The following is a 23870-nucleotide window of genomic DNA, read 5'->3' on the forward strand; positions in this document are numbered from 1 at the left end:
TGACGTGAAAAATTATGAGAATTTCAGAGGTTTCGGTTATATATATAGATGAAGATCGCAAGATCATGAGACCATACGATATCAGACAAAATCCCACTTTGGATCTTCTTATATATTTAGTTTCTTGTTTCTGTCTGTACTTAAACATAGCTTTCATTGCCTAATGTCAATGCATTTATGGGATCATGTTCCATGTTTCTTGATATCTGGATTTTTTGAACACTGACTCTTGTTTCCGAGTATCCTTGATGCTTTTTCTATAAGCAATTACACAAGACGGATTGAATGGTATCTTATGTTGCGGCATCATTAGAGATATGGAATCAAAATCATTTTCTACTTCTGGAAAATACTCAAATATGATTTAAATAACGAAAGATGAATTACATATAACTCTACAAACTAAAGTTTGGATTTATTAATAGGTTCCAATTAACTCAATTAATAAAGTTTCTTATTATCGAATAAGAGATCTCTAATTCAAACATTGCCTATATATATATATATATATATATTTAAAAAAAAAAACCAATTAGTATCTTAGTCAGATGATGAGAACAACCATATGGAGTGGACACCATTAATCATGCCATAAGTTGAAGTTTTATCCTATCTAAAAAAAAAAAAAAAACATTTGGATATATTGTCTAAAAAAAATATATCATATATTATACGATAAAAATTGCATCTATAAATTGTAATTTCCTTTAGTGTGTTGTGTATAGTATAACTTGTCTCACGATCTCTTAAAAGTTACTATAACTTTTTTGAGTGAAATTTATGATGTGTCTTTGTATTAAAATCCATTTTCTTCTCTCTTGTATCTCTTGTATGTATCTTTGTTTGTTTCTAAAAAAAAAAAAAAAAGTATTTGCTTTCTCCTTTTGTGTACAATCCTTTTGGCCTTTTATTTTAATTTTTTTTAGGGGACTTTGGCCTTTTATTTAACACACTTAAAAGACCGTGGTACATTGTGCTTTTACCATATGACCTGTTAATTACTAGTGATTTACTCTAAATGAATATATCCTAAAACAATTCACATATTTTATAAAGAATTACCATGATTTATGTTAAATTATTTACTCATTTAAAGTGGTTTTTATTTTATTTTTGTTGCCTATTTTATTATTCAATTTCAATGAAATTAATGAATTATTTTCTTTTACAAATAACACCCTGTAGACACCCCATTTTACAACTTGCATTTAACCAACCGGTAGATCTTCAGATTTGTGATACAAAACAAATCTTGATGCTCTAACGATCATAATGGTATGTCATAGGTTTTGATCGGACCACTTGATCAAAAGTTATCATACAAACAATTTTCAATGATCATGGCTTGCCTACACGATGGGCCTAATCACGTCCCATTTTAAACACTTAATTTTGATTGGTTCTCACAAGAGCTAATTTAAAATTAGTTAAGTGTGATTTTTTATTGGATTTCATTTTATTTCATTTAAAAAAAAAATAAATACTAATAAAAAATGTTTTTCTTTATGGCATCTTATCTGCTCTTTTAAAAAAATTCCGGAGATATGATCCATGAAAAATTCAAAAAGACAGAAAAATGCTAAAAAAAAGGTCATTATCTTCAGCAGTAACCTGAATCGCATTTTTGGTCAGAAAAACGTTGAAATTTGGATTTCTCTATTTCTATAAAAGTTGTAGAGAATTAAATTTCCTTTCAGAAAACATCAATCCCGAATCAATTGGAATTTTGAGCAGCAAGTTATGGCCAAAATACGAAACAGGTGCAGAAGATAACACAAATTCAGCATTATCTTCAATTTTCTCTCAAAATTTCAAATGAGTTCAACATCAAATCTGTTCCAACCTATCTAATAGACTTATACTTTCCCTTTGCTTCAGAAGAAATATTTTTGAAAAATAAATTGGATAAAGAAACAAATACATCCTGTGAAAAAAATTCAAAAAATGCTCAAAAGACGTTTCTATTTTCAGCAGCAATTTGAAACACATTTTTGGCATGGATAACGTTGAAATTTGGCTTTCTCTATTTCTGAAAAAGTTGTAGATAATTGAATTTCATTTCAAAAAACACCCATCTTGAATCAATTGGAATTTTGAGCAGAAAATTAGAGCCAAAATACGAAGCAGGTGCAGCATCATTTCAAAATTTGAATGGGGATCAATACCAAATCCGTCCCCAGCTCATTTAAACAGGTTATCTCCTCCCTTAACTTCAGAAGAAAGCTAATAACTTAGCTTTAAAGCTAAGTCATCCCTTCCCCTATAAATAGAGAAGACCTCTTCCATTTTCTGGACCTCGAATTCCCTCTAGAGAGCTAGTGAGAAAGTAGAAAAGAAAAGCTGTTGAGCAACCATTGTTCTTAATTTGGTTGTAGTTTGGTACTTCCTTGCTTTCTCCCTAGCCCTTTAAGTGATCACTTCCCCTTTTAATTATGCTGGTAAGTAGTTAATTTTTTTTTTTAAAATTCTTTATACATGCTAGAATAAATGCTTACGAATCATTATTCACTTCTTTTATGCTATGCTTGGATGAACATGCCTATATGCCTTATTGGTTTTCTCTTACATGCTTAGATGAACACTTTTAGGCTAATACACAATTTTCTTTTGAATGCTTAGATGAGCACTTCTAGGCTAAAACACAACTTTCTCTTTAATACTTAGATGAACATGTCTAGGTTGTTGTTTTACTTTTTTTTAAAAAAATGCTTGAACAAACATGTCAAAGTATTTTGATTTTGTCTAGATAAACATGTCTAGGGTTTTTCCTTTACTTCTCTTCCTAATTTCTTGGATGATCAAATATGCTTAAAGGTTTTATTTTTTATTTGTTTCTCTTTGCAATTATGTTGATGACAAATAACATGACAATTTTGTTTTTCCTTCACATGCTTAGATGAACATGTCTAGGCTAGGAATTCTTTATTTATATTGATCTTTTGGATGAACATGCCATTACCTTCATTTTTTTTACATTAAAATTATTATCTAACAAGTTTTATTTTATTTTATTTTTTTGTTTCTCTTTATGTCAAATTCCCTAACACATATTTATTTACAATTCCTGCAAATCACATGTTTATATTACATATTCTTTGTATTTGTTTGACATGACATGACATGACATTGGCCACCTTAACCTAGGAGACTGGTTTTACCGGGCAAGATGGGTGCTTAATCCCTTCCCATCTCGTAAATTAGCCTCCGAACCAAGATCAAGGGTTCTAGACAATGTTTTTGTATATACAATTTTACCTTTTTTAGAATGTAACTAGGAAATAAAGCAATGTAATTTACTTTTCTTAGATTGTATCTAGGACAAAAAAGCATTGTAAATTTTTGTTACAAAATTTGATGTAAATTGTCATATACATTAATACAACAGAAGTATTTTTCATTAAAGGTTTTCTTATTTTTCCTTTTAAATTAAATAAGTGGCGACTCCATGTAAAACCCTCGATCTAGGGGGGAGCACATTTTTACACACCCTTGGACTTTAACTTGAGTGTAAATTTAGATCTTTCCTTTTATTAGAATTCTGTTAGTGTTTAAATAAATAAATAAATACAAGAATTTTGATAGTGATTTCAGTTTAGATTTATAAATTTAATCATGTGATGTGTACATGGTTCTAACTTCTACCACATAATCTAATTTTTAAAATGATATTATTACTTGTGTACATCACAAGATTAAATTCCTTATATTTTAATGAAAAATTTTAAATAAAGATTTGATTGATCACAATACTAAAATTCATGGAGTTGATTGTTCAAATCTAAAATCAAGTACTAAATTGACATTTTTTTTTTTTTTGCTGAATAAAAAAGGGGGTCTCTGGTGTGAGCTCATCGACCCCACGACATGTGACGGCAATGGATAATACCACGTGTACCACATAGACCTTGCTGGGGTTATCAATCGAACCGCTCCTCCCTGAGTGCAGAATGTCAAGCCAAAATTCGAGGATGATATTTTTAAAAATCACTATAAAATATTACTAGAAATTTGATTTGTCACAAACCTCATGTTGAGGGAATTAATTGTTTAAAAGGGGAAAAAATATTTTCTCTCCTCTATGTTGGGGATAGTTCACAATTCCCCCTTTTTATCTTTGAATCTGACCAATTTCTCCCTCTATGATTGAAAAATGAGCAAATACTCCCAATATGTTATTTTTTAGTTAAATCCAATGGAATCACAATGATTACAAATGCAATATTCCAACAAAATAACAATGCAATCCTCAAAAAACATTTGCTTATTTCATTGGATTTAACTAAGAAAGTAACAAATTGAATGTATTTGCTTATTTCCCAAATATATAGGAGGAAATTGGTTGGTTTAAAAAATAAGGGCAAGAATTGTGAACTACCTCAAACATAAAGGGGGAAGTGTTTTTTCCTCTATTTAAATTTAAAATTTTATTGGTGGAATTAAACCCTACATCAAAGTGCAAGGGTGAAATTTATAAAAACCCTAATAATTAATAGATTTTGCCAAGACCCTTGAAACTTAACTAGTTTGACACGTATGATGTGTCCAACATAGATATCTACACTTTAAAATTCCCCCTCCTCCAAACTATCAATATATATATATATATATAAACTATAATATATGTTCTTTTAAAAGAGAAGAAATTTATAAAAGCCTAACTATTAGTTATAATAGTTATTATTTAAAGAGGGGAAAATAATCATAGCTGTTGTTAATAAAAAAAATTACAAAACCCAAAACTATTAAGTAATTAAAAATTTATAATAGATGTTCTTAAGAAGAAATATCCCCCTTTGTGCCTTACAATCCCTCCCTTAAAATTTGGGATAAAAAAATAGCTCATATAAATTATTTACTAGTTTCACATCTTCATTATTTGTGTCATCCTTGATATTATTTATATTGATTTTTTTAAAGTAATATAAAAAAAAAATCATAATTTTTACTTGCATGCAATTTATATTGTCACTTATTATCAAATTATGTTTAATTGGCAATGGAAAAATAGATCTAGCAAAATTGAACCTATTGATTCACCCCAAAAAATGATATGGATAATAAGAGTAGCACATTATTTTAGTTTGACTAGTTTTTGGCAAGTACTCAATTTTGATCTGACTCAACCGGGCTAGACTCATACTTGATTTTGATCCAACTCAACTGGGCTAGATTCAGACTTGGATTGGAGTGACCCGTTTTCCAAGTCTTTGTTAAAATATTTTAATTTTTTTTATTGATCTATTTTTAGTGTATAGTCACTATGCAAAATTTTCTATATAGTAGATAAAAATATTAATGATATAACTCAAAAACTTGATGGATAATTCACATTTGCAAATATTTACTACATTGGTTCTACTATTATGATTGAGTGCTTTTTTCTTTTTCTTTTTTTTCTTTTTTTAACTCTTCATTATGATTTTTCTTACCTTTTATTTAATTATTTTTGTGCGTGGTGGGGGGGGGGGGGGGGGTTCCGAGAGTATCACCTTTATTGGGCCATGCCCAAGGAGTATGCAAGCGTAATTGATAGTTTCCTTGACCTGTGTAATCCAAGATGACTTAGAAGAGGAGCTTGGTGGACAAATCTAGATAGCCCAAGGAAGGCCATCGGACATGAACCACTAGAAGAGGTTGAGCTGAAGTCCACACTAGGTTGGAAAGCAGGAAATCGAGGGAGGCAACAGTAACAATTGTGGATTTTGGGGGGGGGGGGGGAGAGGGGAGGAAAGCTTCCTAGGGAAGCATCTATCACCTCCGCATTGAATACATTGCAACAATTATTTCAACCACATTTATGATTGAATGACACCTAAACAGTGCCAAGACAACCTATAGTTCACTCAGCACATCTTCCAAAGATGGGATGGGACAAGTATCCAGTATCAGGATGAAAAGAAGACCATTATAAAAGGAGGAAGAATCCCAATGAATAGGGATTGAAACCTACAGAGTAGAGAGGGGAAATCATTCATTAACTTATAATACCTTAAGTGTAGTAGGGCTCCTCAACTGCTAGAGGAAACATTAATATAACTATTTACGCTTACTTTAACTTGTTAAGACTATGTTTTTCTATCTATACACGTTTTTTGACTTTTACTTGTTAGATAAGAAGCCCTAGTGTTGGTTTGCATTCTCATCTGTGCAAATTAATTGTAGTCGGCCTCAATCTAAGCCCAATCTCCCATTGGGCCTTGATCTAAGCCCAATCCCCCATTGGGCCTCGGTTTTTTGCCCCCACGCAATTTTTATTTAAATATCATATTATATTTTATTCTTAAGCTCTTTATAATTAATTATGTTTGCTAGTGATTTAACTTTAGTTCAAATTTCATGTAGGATAGTTGTACATATTTTCTTGTGAAATATTAAAAGTGAATATCAATAAACTTAAGTGGTTTATGTATTATTTATTATTGAGTGTTTAATTTATTCAGGAAAAAAAAAAAAGGCAAAAAGAATATATTAGAAATATATTTAGAATTTTTAAAATTATTTTATGTAAAAATTAATGTCCATATTCAGTTGAACAACCCATCATAGATAAGAATAAACACCCATTCATGCTAAAGACATAGTAATTTTTTTTTTTTTTGGGTCAATATATGGAAACGAATTTAATAAGATATAAATAGCAAAAAAATAAATTTTATAAGATATGATGTGACATATTATACTTATTAGAATTTCATTTTCATATGAAACACTATGATATCACTTGTATTATGCATCAATCATAACTTGTTTGGTGAAATTGGTCATGTTTTTTGTTACCTAATTAGATCATATCAAATGTCCTCTGGTAAGAGCCATATGGTTTAAAAGTAAGTGGGGGTTAAGGTTTGATGGGCTAAGATTTTCCTCCACTTCCCATTTATTCAATTTTTGTTATTCCCTCCTGATGTTAAATTGAGTCAAGATAACAAAGAAGATTTCCCTTTATTTGGGGTGGCGGTTTGTGATGTTGTTTGGAGGACTAAAAATCAAGTTCACTTTGAGGGTCTATCTCCAAGTTTGGATAGGCTTTTAAAAATACAAAATATCCAGCTTGATTGCTAAGGATTGGAGAGGGGAGGTGGTATTTGCTTGCTGTAAAAGAGTGAACACCACCTTCCATTTCCAAGCAAAGGTAGAAGCAATCAAATGGACTCTTTGGTTGGCCTTAGATTTAGATGCTGAAGCAATTTGTATTGAAATTAATTCTAAAATTTGTGTTGATGCCTTATCCTCCCCTAGTATGGAAATTCCATGGAGAATTACTTGTATCTGCTCGGATATTTTGGCTTTGAAGTCTCAAATCCAAAATTGTTGTATCTTCTGGGTGGCTAGAGGTGCAAATGGGCCTTAGCCAATTGGTCCTCTAGGAACAACATGTTTGTGTCTTTTTATGTAGGTTTTGGCCCTTCTTATTTTGTTTTTGTCATTAAGGATGAGATTTATGGCTCCCCTTTGTAATCTTTTAGGATTCGTTTAGTAAGAAATTTCTAGTAACGTTAGTTAAGTGTTGTGGAAATGTAAAAATACGTGTTGTGGTGTTTAAACAACAAAAACTGTTGTTTAAACAACAATACTAACATTGTTCAACATTCCCAATTCATCACTCTAAAATAGGATAAAAAAAACCAATTTAGGGGATAAACCTAAAAAATGCTATAATTAGTTTCCTAATCATTCCTTAAAATATCATTTTGTTACCGTGCTTTGACTGCTTTCTTATATATAGACCTATAGAGAACATTGTTGATTTCCCAAACACTTAGGTAGTAAAAAAAAAAAAATGGAGAAGAAATGAAATTTTAGGAATACAATCTGAATGCTCTCACTTTAGATTCGTATGTCTAGAAGTTTAATTGTGCAACACTCTTTTGTAATTCAATTTTCTATAATCCTATCCCATTTCGGCAAAATTCCCAGTTCCACGGTCACATTCGAAGTTTCAATCTTTCAATGCAATGCAGAGTTCTTCATTTGGTTTTCAAACTGGATCTAAGTTTTTCCCAAATCATGAGATTTTCTTGGAATCTCTCAGTTCCTCAGATCTAAAGTTTTTGTCTTGTCAGTCAGAAATTGAGTGAGACAAGGGAGACCCCACTGACCAATGACCATCATCATCATCATTTACCACGCACCGTGTTATCTTCTACTACACACGTGTATCCAATGACTCTTTAGTTAGTCTTTAGTTCACAAATCACAACTATCACTCGGCTCTATATATCAAAACCCAACCTTCAACAGTTATTCAGTGTCACACTCTCTCACTCTCACTCACAGTACCAATATAAGCCATGGTTTCTCCTACTCCTCCTCCATTATTAACTCTCTCTTCTCTTCTTCTACTAGTCTTGCTACTATGTAGTAGTTCTGTAGTAAACTCATCCTCCAAGTCCAACCCACCAACCAAGATTGGCCAAGGCTACCGTCTCATCTCCATTGAGGAGACCCCTGATGGAGGCCTTGTGGGCCACCTCATTGTCATCAAGAACAACAATGTCTACGGCCCTGATATTCCTCACTTGCAGCTCTTTGTCAAGTATGTTATCCCCTACTACTCTTCCTCTGGTTCTCTTATTTTTTGAAAATGCACCTCTCAGCCGTTTGATGTTTCTTGATTTCTGTACAGGCATGAAACGCAGGATCGATTGAGGGTCCACATTACTGATGCACAGAGGCAGAGATGGGAGGTACCGTACAGTCTTTTGCCTAGGGACCAACCACCGCCATTAAGGCAGACTATTGGGAGGTCAAGGAAGAGCCCAATAACAGTGTCTGAGTACACAGGCTCTGAGCTCATTTTCAGCTACACCTCAGACCCATTTGGGTTCGCTGTGAAGAGAAAATCAAATGGGCAAACCCTCTTCAATTCAAGCTCAGATAAATCAGACCCATTTGGCAATTTGGTGTTCAAGGACCAGTACCTCGAGATTTCCACTAAGTTACCAGGAGATGCTTCACTGTACGGCTTGGGAGAGAACACACAGCCACATGGGATCAAACTGTATCCAAATGATCCATACACTCTGTATACCACTGATATATCGGCTATCAATCTTAATGCTGATCTATATGGGTCACACCCGGTGTACATGGATCTTAGGAATGTCGGTGGGAGGCCTTATGCACACTCGGTTTTGTTGCTAAACAGCAATGGGATGGATGTGTTTTACAGAGGGACTTCATTGACATACAAGGTTATTGGTGGTGTCTTTGATTTTTACTTCTTTGCTGGCCCTACACCTCTAGGTGTGGTTGATCAGTACACTTCTTTCATAGGCAGACCAGCTCCAATGCCTTACTGGTCTCTCGGTATGATTCACTCTCTCTCCCCCATTACTTTTCTCTTCCTTTAATTTACTGCATTCATAACTTTATTGGTGAATTATTGGTGAATAATGTCACAGGCTTGTACCTTGTTTTAATTCGCTAATTAATTTGTGTGTAAGGAAGATTAGGCAATGAATGTGTTGGAAATTGACAGGTTGAGGTAACACATGTATAGACAACCGGAGAAGCCGGTTAATGGTTGTTTTTGGCATGTATCATGTGTAAGGAATGGAATAGTTTGGTCAAAAGACTGAAAATAAATAAATAAATAAATAAAATGATGGAACTGACAGGAAAAGTTTTCACCATCTCAAAATAGTACTTTTTGGTGGATTGATTTATTCTCTAATCAGTACTATGTTCTAGTAAACTCTGGGTCATTTTGTAAACTATGTCATTTATAATCTTGCTAGTGCTACAGACAAATATAATATCATATTGGCAAACCCATTTGTAAGATATGTAAGGAATTAGAACCACCTATTGATTTGGTTTGTTGGTAAATGCTGATTGGTGGTTGATTAAAGCCATAAGATCGGGATGCTTTGTTATTTTCTAATTTAGGTTGGTGGGTTGGTCCCCCCCCCCGTTTAATTTACTATATTGTTATCTTGTTCTCTTCTAATTATTTACTTGGTCATATGCTCAGAAACAACCTTTTAGGTCTACAAGATTTTACAATGCTTCGCTCGAATATTTGACATTGAACACAACACGCATTTTTAGAAGAATCACAAAAATTAACATGTTAAGGAAACATGTTTTTCTTTTTATAAAACCAAGATCTTGTAGACCAAAAAGGCAAAAAGGTCTTCTTGATTTTATCCAAGGGGAAAAAAAAACCGGGTTTATCTTTTTATCTTTCATATTTTAAGGTCCATGCTACTGATGAGCCACACATAAAGTTGGAATCTCTAGTTTTCTCACGTATTTTAATATTTTTCTTGCATTTTGCTCCGACTTTTACCTTTTTTTCACACTTTTGTACAAAGGAGCTGGTGGACCCCAGAAAGCACATGATTATTAATCTTTTCATACAATGTTTTTCCTTCTAAAATTATCTTCGCTACACTTACATGAGGTGGAAATTGAATCATCATCATCATCATTGTCCAACTTCTATCAGAAAATGTTGTGATGCTTGTGTGGTAAGGGCCCATTTGATTCTAATTCTAGGCAGCCATTTCCAACAGCATTCCTCTATCTGGGCCAATACTTTCCATCTACCACTTCCATGTCTTCTGAAGGGAGACTGCCTTAGGTTGTGGGGAATGTGTACCCGTGTAATTGTTGTCCCCTTGCATTACAGCTAGTCTCATGTCGGTGTGAGAAATAATTGGAGGACTTAAGACAAAATGACTTATGAATTAACCTTTTCTTTCTTGTGTGGCTTAGGATTCTCTCAAGCAACTCGAAATGAATTCATTTTTTGGTTTAGATAAAATATGGGCAAAGATTGGGTCCCGTGTTCTTGTGTACTGGACTTGTCATGATTATAACATTTGTACACTTTTGGTTGCATATCATTATCTTGACGGGTCCATTAAATATGACAATTCTAAAAGTGTATCTAGTGTTATATTATTTATAAAATAAAACCTTAAGTGAAATGAACCCTAGTTTCGAATTGACATGCCATTGGGCTACAAAGCCCTTGGCAACTTAAGCTTATTACCTTTTTAGGCTAGAAACTTAGAAAGCGTATTGCCTTTTTAGGCTAGAAACTTAGAAAGTACTAATGATAATTCTTCCATTGTATGATGCCTTAAAGTGATTCTTTTAAATCTCTGTGATTACTTGGGCTTTTCTTGGGGTTCAGAACAGTTGGAAGTTGGAATCAGCACATGGGTGCCAATGTGTTGTCAGCTTGTAAGAGGTTACCGGCATGCCAATAAATGGGCCAATTCATCTATCGCATAAATTGGTTACATCTTCCATTCTAAATTATCTTTGAGAAGGCATATCTGCACAAGTTAATGTTTCTTATAGATAACTTTCATCTCATCTTGCATACTTTACACGTGAACATGTTAATGTTTCTATATTTAGTAGACAATGTTATAAGTTCGTTTCTCTAAGTTAATATCTTGACATGTAAGAATCAGTTGGAAAATGTAGAGCAGTGGCAGAGCAAGAATTACACTCCAGGGGCCATATGTGCAACATATTTCAATTAAAACTAATTCAAGGGAAAAGATTAAATAAATTAATAATTATAAAAATTTAATTGTTCAGTAAAAATATTTAGTACATCTAATATCTATTAATCTTTTCATGCTAATAAAGTTTGATTGAATTTTGGTACTATCTACAATTTTGCTTAGGGTATATCATGTCTTTAGCTAATTACACTCAATATACCTACAATTAGAAAAATGAATAAAACTAAATGTAAAGTTATGACTAACCTAATTTTGTGTTACTCTTTGTTCATTTTTCAAATTGTTAGGCTTCTTTTTCTTTAGCCTTTTGAAATCTCAACAATATAATGGCCTCTTTACTTATACAAATAGATTTATTTAAAGAATAAAAGCAACAACGCAATTGATAAAAAGTAGTTTACTTGATCATCTTGATATATGACCTGCTAATAAGGTGGAATAGGAATTAATTCTTAGGCTTCTTAACCTATTCTCTCTTATAATCTAGCTGGCTAAAATTCTGAATTTTCAAGCAAGAGCAATTCTTGTTATAAAAGTACCATCACACCTCAAGTTGTTCTAAACAGCCAGACCTCTGCATCATGAACTATGCATTGCATGTTCCTCTTCCAACTGTTTTAATTAATCAAAGGGTCTAATGATGCATATGTAATTCAGCCAAAGCAGCTACACTAAGAAATTAAGAAAGTATGATTCATTTTATTAATTTCTTGCTCATATTTGATGCTACAGGATTCCACCAGTGCAGATGGGGTTACCATAACCTATCTGTAGTTGAAGACGTTGTTGAGAACTACCAAAAGGCTAAAATCCCACTTGATGTGATTTGGAATGATGATGATCACACGGATGGGAAAAAGGACTTCACCCTCAACCCCAAAAATTACCCTCGTCCAAAGCTTTTGGCATTCTTAGACAAAATACATAGCATTGGTATGAAATATGTTGTCATTATTGATCCTGGAATTGCTGTTAACTCCAGTTACGGAGTATATCAAAGGGGCATTGCCGATGATGTTTTCATCAAGTATGAGGGTGAACCCTACTTAGCTCAAGTTTGGCCAGGGGCTGTAAACTTCCCTGACTTCCTAAACCCAAAAACCGTGTCATGGTGGGGTGATGAAATCCGCCGCTTTCACGAGCTTGTCCCTGTTGATGGTTTATGGATTGACATGAACGAAGCTTCAAATTTCTGTTCTGGGAAGTGCAAAATCCCAAAGGGCAAGCAGTGTCCCACTGGGACAGGACCTGGCTGGGTATGCTGCTTGGACTGCAAGAACATTACCAAGACAAGATGGGATGATCCTCCTTACAAGATAAATGCTTCAGGTTTGCAGGCACCTGTAGGGTTCAAAACAATAGCGACTAGTGCAGTTCACTACAATGGCGTTTTGGAGTATGATGCTCACAGTCTCTATGGTTTCTCTCAATCCATTGCAACTCACAAAGGCCTTCAAGGACTCGAGGGTAAGCGTCCATTTATATTATCTCGCTCGACTTATGTTGGTTCAGGCCACTATGCTGCCCATTGGACTGGAGATAACCAAGGCACTTGGGAGAATTTGAGGTACTCAATTTCCACAATGCTCAATTTTGGTATATTTGGGGTGCCAATGGTTGGATCAGATATTTGTGGGTTTTATCCACAACCAACAGAAGAGCTTTGCAATCGTTGGATTGAAGTTGGTGCTTTCTACCCGTTCTCAAGGGATCATGCAAACTACTACTCCCCAAGACAGGAGCTTTATCAATGGGAATCAGTAGCTGAGTCTGCCAGAAATGCTTTGGGCATGAGGTATAAGCTCCTGCCTTATCTGTACACCTTGAACTACGAAGCTCATATTAGTGGAGCCCCAATTGCCAGGCCACTTTTCTTCTCATTCCCAACTTACACTGAGGTTTATGGGCTGAGCACCCAATTCTTGCTAGGGAGCAGTCTCATGGTATCTCCAGTTCTTGAGCAGGGAAAATCAGAGGTTACAGCTCTGTTTCCCCCAGGTTCTTGGTACAGTTTGTTTGATATGACGCAGACTATCACATCAAAAGACGGGATCAATGTTACCCTTGATGCGCCTTTGCATGTGGTTAATGTGCATTTATATCAAAATACCATTTTACCAATGCAGCAGGGTGGAATGATTTCAAAGGAAGCTAGAAAGACACCTTTCAGCCTCATAGTGACCTTCCCAGCAGGGGTGCCTGATGGGGAAGCAAAAGGGAACCTTTTCATTGATGATGATGAGTTGCCAGAAATGAAACTTGGAAATGGGTATTCCACATATATTGATTTTTATGCAACAATTAATAAGGGAACTGTGAAGGTGTGGTCAGAAGTCCAGGAGGGCAAGTTTGCTTTAGCTCAGGGTTTGTACATTGAGAAGGTTACGGTGTTGGGACTGGATGGAAGTGGTCAGGCATCTGCACTTGAGGTTGATGGAAAACCGGTGACGGGTGCTTCGAACATAGAGTTAAGCACAACCAAGCAAAACGTGTTGGAGGAACAGGAAGATGGTGGAAATAAGGTGAAGACATTGATGGTAGAGATCAAGGGTTTGTCATTTGCTGTAGGAAAGAACTTTGCCATTACCTGGAATATGGGGATCAAAAGTTGAGGATTAAGAGGATAGGAGGTTCTTAATTGCCTCTGTTTCCAACTACTTATTTATTATTTTCCATTATTCTCTTTGTTGTTGTTGATGCTTTTTTATATCTAAAATGGATTTTGGTTAGTAAGCCTAATGAAACTGATGGGCAGTTTTTCCTATATATATAGATTTCTGAATGTTGTTTGCTGCAGAAGTGATTAGATTTTGAAAACATTTTTCTCATTATGGACCTCGAATTTACTGGATGAGCTCTCAATGCTTTGGGAAAGATAGTCCTTAGTGAAAAGATTATGGTGTGCACTAGGTCTACTGTGATTGCCTCAGTTGGGTAAACTGGCCATTGCAAATTATTTTCCTTAGGGTCCGAGCTGTTGTAGTATGCATCTCATATTTGCCTTAGGACCAGAGCTGTAACAGGATCCTGTTGCTACTTTGCAGTACTAAAAGCAGGTACCAGTAGGTTTTTATTTATTTATTTATTTATTTTTAATGCTATCTCAATGATGGTAGATATATTTGAAGGTTTATTGCTGATATATAGTGGCTAATTAATTTTTAAAACCATTACAAAGCTGATCATTGTATGTAAAGTGGTAATCAATTGCTGAGATTCTTTCGAGTCCCTAGACTTTGGAAAACTTGAATTTAATTTGTTGACTCTGCATATAAGATCCATGTGAGTCACGGTTTCAGAAATTTTTTTGTCATGTATACATTACATTTGGGGCCCAGGACATCTAAGGTTTTTCCCCAATCATCACTTTGACAACTCTTCTAGCACCTTTCATGAATTAAAATTTTGCCTTTGTCTGTCCATGTAATGATGTCAGCAATAGCCACTTAATTAGCCTTGATTACCTCAGTTATCTATGTATGAAATCTATCAGTGTCCTACCAACAGGCTCAAAGTAAATGTTGAGGCATCCTCATTTTCATCTAACCAGCGAGGAGCTATAAAACGAAAGATTTGCCACTTTTAGAGTACTGCAGACAAGCCAGTCATGCTTGGAGTACCGCTTATTTGATGTAACATCGTCATTCGAACTTTTTGTTTTAAAGAAACAAATTTATAATTTTCTTTTTCATTATAATACTGAGTTTTGTGGATAGGGTTGTGATAACGGGCACCTTTACTGTGCCCGTTAACACCCAGTTTTATGTCAGTATTTTTGCCAGCTTTATAGGCAGTGGGTCAGCTTTATACCGTGTCCTTTTTCTCCTGTTTATCCAATTTTTATATTAAGTGGAACCCACAGAGTAGTTCTGTTTTATGAATACCTGATGCAAGATAAATGAATTTCACTAGTTAAAACTATATGATCAATAAACAAACTTATAGGAGAAAACATTGGCAAACTTCATGTCAATTAGATTATAATTTTATAGTGTAAAAGTAGCATCTCTATGTTGTAGACTTAAATTTTGCTCGGCACCATATTTTCTCTATATGCTCAGCACCATTTGTTGTAGACCTGAAAATCTTGGCCTTTTAGCAAGAAGTTTTTGATCTGTTATGTTAGTTGGCATATTATTGATTTCTAATACATTTTCTTCACTTTTAGATGGATAGTCAAGCCAGTCATTAGCCAAAGCAGGAACGTTTAAGGGCAAGCTGGATGCCATCCATGGACAAGATATTTGTGGACTTGGTTGTTAAGCACATACAACTTTGTGAAAGAGAAAATTACTTTTATTTGTTATCAATTATTAGTTGTTGGAAAAATGTAGCTACAGTGGTATAGATTCTAATGTGATATTATAGCTAGTTTTCTTATATCTAATGCCATTAGCGCATTGGTTGGCTTCACGGTATGTGCATTATCCACTTGTTGGGGATAGTTTTCAATAGGTTCCTGCAGTTAAATAACAAATGTTCCATTAACAAGTTGATAGAGTTATTTTTCATGAGCATCACAATACTTAAGGCATCCAGTTTAGCAATTAAATTATTCAATCCAAGCTCTTTAGAAAGAATTAAACCATCCCTTAAGGCTCACAGCTCTGCCATAAAGCTGTTGGTGTTGTTGAGCGCTCTAGCATATCCTCTTATTGTCCTCCCCTTGCCTTCTGAAGGTTCCCTAAGGCCGAACCATCTATGTTTAACTTCACCCATCCCTCTGGTAGTTTTTTCCAAGATACCGGGACAATAGTTTTGGAGCTATGAACCTTTGCCTTCACAGCAATGGAGAAGTACTCTGCGCTGCTTTAATGCAACTCTTGAAAAACTTTTGATCGGCAACTCCTGTTCTAAAAATAAAGTTGTTTCGGTGCAGCCATAAATGCCAAACTCCTATTGGGAATAGAATCTTCCATGGTATGCCTAGAAAATTTGAATTAACTCTAGCTTTACAGCTGGTCTTGAGCCAGTCCCCAACCGTTTGGTTAAAAGGATCCCTTAGGCAGTAAGGAAATCTTAGATTTTGGTAGAACCTTTGAGCTATCTTGTAGCCCCTGAGGAGGTGATGAATGGACTCATTATTTTTGTGACACATAGTACATATTGGATTGAGATTTAAACCTCTTGAACTCGAACTACCCTAGTAGGTATACTGTTGTGCATGCATAGCCAGAGAAAGAATTGGACACAAGGAGGGACTTCAGTCTTCTATACCCATGTCATTGACATGGTATCCGGGTTCAAGGGGTTTGAACCCCTTGCCAGAAGATAAGCTGACTTTAGGGAGAGAGCCATCAATAGAGTATACCCAAGTGAGAGAATCCTCAGAGTCTTGATTGTAAGAGAATAGAGTGCTTTAATAGCATTGAGAATATGATTCAGCAATACAAAGGAGACGTTTTGGGGATCTAGGATCTAAGGCCTTGTTTGGGTGTAAAAATATCATTACTCATTACTCATCATTCAAATATCATCACTTATCACTAATTACTCATCACCCTATAACTCATTTCCTATCACTCAAAAACCCCCAAATATCACCTAAGCCTGGTTTGGCACCTAAACCTGATTATGTTTTCAAATCCAAAAACTCAAAAATGTGGGACCCACACTCTGACCTATGCTACCATTGCTCCAGAACCCCTACCTGTCCCCTCCTCACCCCATTTACCCCAAAACCCAAATTTACCAAACCTTCCTCTTCACTTTCCTTTTGCGCCTCAACACCTCTAATGTCCTCTATTCAATCCTCACCCAATTGCGCCGATGCTACCGATGATGGATGGGCTTTCTTCCTCCTTCCTTGTCCCTAAAACTAAACCCACAACCTACGTTTGTACCTCCTTCCTCCGTCCTAGGCACCCATTCGTGTTTGTTCAAGGAAGAGAGAGTGGTGGATCTACCTTAGGGTTTCTAAAACTTTGAAAAAAATGCTCGAAGGTTAACTTGTGAATCTTGCCGTCATCCTTCTCATTGGTTTGAGCTATGGTTGCTGTGGGTTGAAGCAGGTCAGATGGCTTGCTAGACATGGCTGGGTTGAGGGGATTTATGTGAAGATGGGGCTGTGTTGAGGAATGGATGTGGTTGTGCAGAGGAAGTGATGTGGTTGTAGGTGTGAACTGCAATATTTGTCATTAGAGCCGTTGGTGGGAAGTACGAAAAGGAGAGCCCAATTTGACTCCTCTTTGATCATGGGCCCAAATGATGTGTGTATTTACGAAAATGCCACCGTTACTCTATTTTTGTAACTCAAAAACACCTAAAACTTTTGTGTGTGTGTGTGTGTGTGTGTTTTTTTTTTTTTTTTTTTTTTTTTTTTTTTGTGTTGTTTGTGTTTTTTGTTTTGTTTGTTTTGTTTTGTTTTTTTTTTTTTTTTTGTTTGTTTGTTTTTAGTAACTCATCACCTAGCTTTGTGCGAACTGAGTGATGGAAATAATATCCCAAAACTCATCCAAACAAGCTTCTTCTTCGTGGGACCCACTTATTTTGGGTGATGAGTGATGGAAACCCACAAATCCAAACAACCCCTAAGCTTCACAATTTTCAAACTCGGATGCTTGATCAAGTAATCTATCTAAACATAGATAGAACTATTAAGGGGTTGAGGGGGCCCATGGCCCCCCCTCCCCTGCACATAATTTTTTTTAAAATAGTAATAGTAATAGTATATATATATATATATCTATATATATAAAATGAATATTTTAACAATTTATATTGGAGAGTATACCGAAGTGTATCATCATTTCTATATGACTCATGTGCATATTCTTAGGGAGAAATTCTACCTTGTGCACATTCATAAGGAGAGAAAGCCATAGGAGAGATGCATATACCAAGGGGGAGAAGACATTGTTTTTTTTAGAAAACCTTGTTTTGTCTTGTTTTACTTTATGCTTGTTTTCTCGTTACTTTATGGTGCTTTGAGTTACTTTTAGTATCTATACTTTGTTGCTCTCATCGCATCGTGTTTATGTGTTGTATTCGTATGCCATTGTGCTTTATTGATTGCATGTTTGGATGATCATTTGCTTTGCTATATGATCATTGTACTCATTTTCATATGACTGTCATGTGTTTGATTAAGTTGCTCATATGTTTCACATCATGTTTACTTGATCGCATTTTACTTGTTACATTTTACTTGTCTTTTTATCACTTGATTTACCTTGAGGGTCTAATGCGTTTTGTGCAAGTGTTTCAAGTTACAAGTATTTTGTTCTAAGTTCATCACAGGTTTTAAATTTAGGTGTGAGTGAGTTTTGCCACTATTTCCAAACTCACGTTTAAGTTTAGAGTTTGTTATAGGGTGTTTTGTCACGGAATAACCAAAAGAGGAGATTGTTAAGTTGTGATTTACAGCTATTTTATGTTGGTTTTATTCTATGACAAAAAGTGTTGTATTTTTTTTAATTTTATTCATTGTATTTTGTGAAATTTTATTGTATTGGGTTTAGTATTAAGTTGGTGAAGAATCGAGCATGTATTAGATGAACAAGTGGATTTTGCGAGTATCTCGCTAGAAGCTAACCTACGAAAGAGTTACATGAGAAGCACATGCTGAAAGCTGAAGAGTTGTGCCAGGCTGTAAGTTTCGCGAGTGTCTCGTGAGAAGAGCTAACCCGAGAGATACCCACGAAACATTCTGTCTAGAGGATTTTTAAGTGTGACTTTCTTACCCTTCACCTATACTATATATACCCTTATTACCCATAAAAGTATGAGAGGCCATTCAGAGAGAAAAATCCTAGATAGGTTTTCTACAATACACACACCCATCTTTTAGAGAGAGAGAGAGCTACTCATCCTTAGTGAGAAATCATTCTAACTTCTCATTCCTTCTCCTATTGTCATACCTTGAGAGGAGATTTGTACCCAAGTACAACCCACACCTATTTAGAGTGTAGAAAATGTTTTGGAGCTTGGGAAGTTTTGGGGATTTACCAAAAGAAGCCAGTGAGTTTTGGCAGATGCAATTAAGCGTATTGCGGGATCCGGAAAGCTAGAGAAGACATAACTCCAAGAAGTCTGTTGGTAGCAGAAGCTTGGAAGGCTTAAGTACATTAGGTAGACTAGGATTGAAGAGCCTTTTGTTATTTGTGTACTCCAATTTTATTCTCTAGTGGATTGTTTTCGACTTGGAGGGTCCTAGAGAGGTTTTTCGTCGAGTTCTTTGGTTTCCTCTTCGATAACACATCTTGGTATTATCTTGTGTTTGCATCTCTCTTCCCTTACTTTTGTGCTTTACTTTTATTCTTTGTTGTTCATGTTTATGCACTAGAGTAGTTATCAGTTTATTGCGCTTCATTTATGCTTGTTCCGCACTTAGATAAGTTAGATTAAAAGCAATCTAGCCATAATTATAAAATTGGGGTCTAAACAAGCTTTTGTGTATTCACACATATTCGAGCTTTTAATTGGTATCCGAGCGGGTACACTTATTTTGGTTTCATTATCTAAGTGTGATCCTTAACCCCTTGTGAGTTTTGATATGGATAGTGTTTTGTATGCTTCAATGAATGTTTTTGATGATGTTGATTGTAACATGCCATGTGTTTGTGAAAATGCCTCTATGAGTGTTAATCCTCATGATTGTGATGACATGTTACATAAATTTATGGGTGTTGTTAAAATTCCAAATGTCAAACTCTTAAAGAAAAAAGGCTAAGAATTTTCATGTGAATTTGAGCAAGTTCATTTGTAAAAAGGATGATTTAATTGCTAAACTCAATGAATTCAACAAATTGGTTGAAAAGTATAAGAAACTTGCTGAATATTCTCTTGAAAAACTAAAGGAGTTTGAATGTTTGAATGTGGACTTGAATGCTAAACTTGTTTTGTTTAACAAACTTGTTAATGAGCTAAAATGTGAAAATGAATCTCTTAAGATGCATGCCAAGTTTTTGATTGCTGAACCTATTGCTAAAAATGATGAAAATGTCTGTTGCAATCATGTTATGGTACCCGATTTTGTGCCTATTATGAGTTCTACCTCTAAAGACAAATCGGTATATATTCTTCCACACAAAAGAAACCAAAAAGTGGAGAGAAAGGTTCTTAAGCCAAAACCTCCGTTTAGGTTTCAATCTAAGGTTTTGGATGGATCTAAGTTTGTTCCAGCTTGCCACCATTGTAGTGTGTTTGGTCATTGAAAACCTCATTGCTCTAAGTTTCAAGTTTTTAAAAGAATTAAAAGAAAAGAGAAACTCGAGCTTTTTGGAAGTTGTGCTATAAAAGCAAAACCAGATTTGGAGGAAAATGGTAAGTTGTTGAAGAAAGTGTTTGATGTTCTTACCTTCTTATCTATGTGCATCTCCGGTTCTCATTCTTCCAACTCTCGTCTCACTTCTCATGAGACACTAATTCCAAACAATCGTTCCGTTTAGATGTTTGGATGAGGAAGGGTTCCTATGGTTGGACTTTTGCTCTTTTGGTCCTTGATTTAATTCTTTCGTTTTTTGTAGGACCCTTCATGCATTAGATGCTTAATTATCATGTATTTGTGCATCTTGCATTTCTTTATATGCATTGTTTTTGTTGTTGTTTTTTATCTTACTTTTATGTCTTTGTTTTGTGTGTGTTAAAATCCAAAACCACATAAAAAGTGGAAAATTCAAAAAGTTTGATTGTATATGTTTGAGCACTTATCACATGTGAGTTTGGCTTAGTACTTTCGTACTAATGGTGTACTGCATTTACAAGCTTAGCTTGTTATGTATGCACATTTTACATACTTTTGATCAAAACAATTCAAATTTTTGAGAAATGATGCCAAAAACAATTTGAATGAACTTTGACAATTTAGCATTTGGCTTTGGTACCATACATTTTTAAAAGCTCGAAAATATGTTAAAAATACAAGAGCTGTTTAGACCCCCAAATTATAAATTACGGCTCGATAGATTTTACTCTAACTTAGACTAAGTGCGGAATAGAGTAAATGTGAGTGGATAAATAAATAAACTACTCTAAGCCATATTCAATATAACACAACAGTAATATGAAAGCTAAAAGAATAGGAAAGAAGAATGCAAACACAAGATAACACGCCGATGTGTTATTGAAGAGGAAACCAAAGAACTTGGCGAAAAACCTCCTTGCTGCCCTCCAAGTGTTAATCAATACACTAGACAATCAGTTGGGATAAATGGGTTAGCAAGAGACCCTCCAAGCCTAATCTACCCGATACACCTAAGCCCTCCAAGCTTCTACTCCAACAAGGCTTCTCGGAACTGTGTCTTGTCTAGCTCTTCGGATCCCGCAATGCTCCGGATTGCATCCGCCAAATATCTGGCTTCTTCCAATGCTTCCCAGCAGCACCAAAACCTCACTTGACACTCTAAAAGAGTGTGGTAAGTGTTTGGGCTATCAACCTCTCAATGGTATGGAAATGGGGAGGTAGGAGTTGAGGAAAATCCACAAGTAATTATGTAGAGAATTATAGGTATAACAATCTCTAACTCTCAAGGTTTGTGGTTAGGGTTTTCTCTCAGAAGCTCTCCTCAACATTTATGGGTAATGTGGGTATATATAGTGTACGTACAGAAAGTGTGTATCAAAAATGACAATCTGGCAAAACAGAATGTTTCGCGAGTGTCTCGCGGGAAGGCCTTACCTACAAGACACTCACGAAAACTAGTTGTTTCCATCCTGTCTTGACTCTTCACCTTCTAGTCATATGCAGGGCACATGCATCACTTCGCGGAATGCTTAATCACTAGCTACCCGCAAAAACAGCTTCAGTCTTCAATTAGCCTTGAGTCTTTACACTCTTTTTCTCTCCCACACAACCTTTACAAATAAATCCCACATGGAATACAGGTTACACAAGATTGAATAAAATTAGAATCAAATTTGGTATGGAATTAAAGCCAACAAATACATAGTTATAAATTACAACTTTACAATTTTAATACAAATCACTTTCCCATTTTTCTAGTCAAATACTAGTATATGCGATGACTTTTTCAGTTCAAAATATTTTTTCAAGATTGACATTTGTAGAGCTCTTGAAAAAGAAAAAAATGTGAGGAGATATATAGGCATAAGTCTACGCATTTATCAAGATCAAACGAGACTGTTGACCAATCATTCATGATAAGCTTGAAGATCTATTTACAACACTCAAAACGTAGATTTCTAAATGTCGCTCCTTATCTAGGTTCCCTTGGTGCCTTGATTTCTTCAACGATAACATTCGTACTTGGAACAAAAACCATTTTGGCAATTTATTCCAGCGTAAAAATCATATTTTAGCTAGAATTCGGGGACTCCAATTGGCTTTAACTAGGAAACCCTCGGCCTTTTTATATTTGCTTGAGCAACAGTTGGCACAGGAATATAACACTGTTCTCCGTCAAGAATATTGATATTGGCAACTCAAATCTCGAATCATGTGGCTAAACTATAGATATGCCAATACAAAAATTTTCACCTAAAAACCATTCAACAATGAAGCCACTTGTGGGTGGCTACTTTAAAAGATGACACAAGATTATGGATGACTGGAGAGCCCTTAACCCAACATATTAATAGTGCTTTTAAAAAATTGTTTCAAGCTACGTCTCCACATCTGCACCCTACATCTAGGAATACGATGCAATGCAGTCACAATAGTCCTTTTCTTACTCACACCCAATCTTTAGCCTGTATTCCCCAACCTGCTGAAATCCTTAGGAACAGCTCAGCCTTTTTATATTCGCTTGAGCAACAACTGACATAAGAATATAACACTGCTCTCCATCAAGAATATTTATATTGGCAACTCAAATCTCAAATAATGTGGCTAAACTATGGAGATGCCAATACAAAATATTTTCACCTAAAAACCATTCAATGACGAAGCCAGTTGCGGGTGGCTACTTTAAAAGATGACACAAGATTATGGCTGACTGGGGAGCCCTTAACCCAACATATTAATAATGCTTTTAAAAAGTTGTTTCAAGCTACGTCTCCACATCTACACCCTACATCTAGGAATATGATGTAGTGCAGTCACAATAGTCCTTTTCTTACTCACGCCCAGTCTTTAGCCTATATTCCCTAACCTGCTGAAATCCTTAGGAACCTTAGGGATCTCCCTCCTTTAAAGGCATTGGGGCCAGATGGCTATCATGCTCTTTTCTTCCAAACAAATTGGACCAGTTTGGGCCCGAATATAATTCAGGTTATTCAGGAAATTTTTAAGCATCTTACTATACCTCCAAACTAGGGCATCATGAACTTGGTTCTTATTCCAAAAGTTGCACATCCTGAATTGATCACTCAGTTTCGTCCAATGAGTCTTTGTAATACCCTCTATAAATTGCTTTTTCGAATCATTGTGCAACGGCTCAAACCTTATATTGTTGAGGTTATAAACCCCTACCAAGCTGGGTT

The 23870-nt window shown here is 35.2% G+C and overlaps 1 protein-coding gene across 1 annotated transcript; it reads left to right on the forward strand.

The window, feature by feature from the left end:
• Positions 1–7755: 7755 nt before the first annotated feature.
• LOC115983897 (alpha-xylosidase 1-like) lies at positions 7756–14317 on the forward strand. Its single transcript, XM_031106753.1, has 3 exons — positions 7756–8536; positions 8627–9309; positions 12222–14317. The coding sequence occupies exons 1-3, from the start codon at positions 8292–8294 to the stop codon at positions 14099–14101; spliced, it is 2808 nt and encodes a 935-aa protein (XP_030962613.1). The 5' UTR covers positions 7756–8291; the 3' UTR covers positions 14102–14317.
• The last annotated feature ends 9553 nt before the right edge of the window (positions 14318–23870 follow it).

Source organism: Quercus lobata, chromosome 4, assembly GCF_001633185.2.
Source record: "Quercus lobata isolate SW786 chromosome 4, ValleyOak3.0 Primary Assembly, whole genome shotgun sequence".
Lineage (NCBI taxonomy): Eukaryota > Viridiplantae > Streptophyta > Magnoliopsida > Fagales > Fagaceae > Quercus > Quercus lobata.

What these genes read in the sequence shown, in the direction of transcription:
- LOC115983897 (XM_031106753.1), top strand. Translation starts at nt 8,292, where the DNA reads ATGGTTTCTCCTACTCCTCCTCCATTATTAACTCTCTCTTCTCTTCTT. An exon ending in CACTTGCAGCTCTTTGTCAA is followed by an intron (nt 8,537 to 8,626) that starts GTATGTTATCCC and finishes ATTTCTGTACAG; the next exon opens with GCATGAAACGCAGGATCGAT. An exon ending in AATGCCTTACTGGTCTCTCG is followed by an intron (nt 9,310 to 12,221) that starts GTATGATTCACT and finishes TTGATGCTACAG; the next exon opens with GATTCCACCAGTGCAGATGG.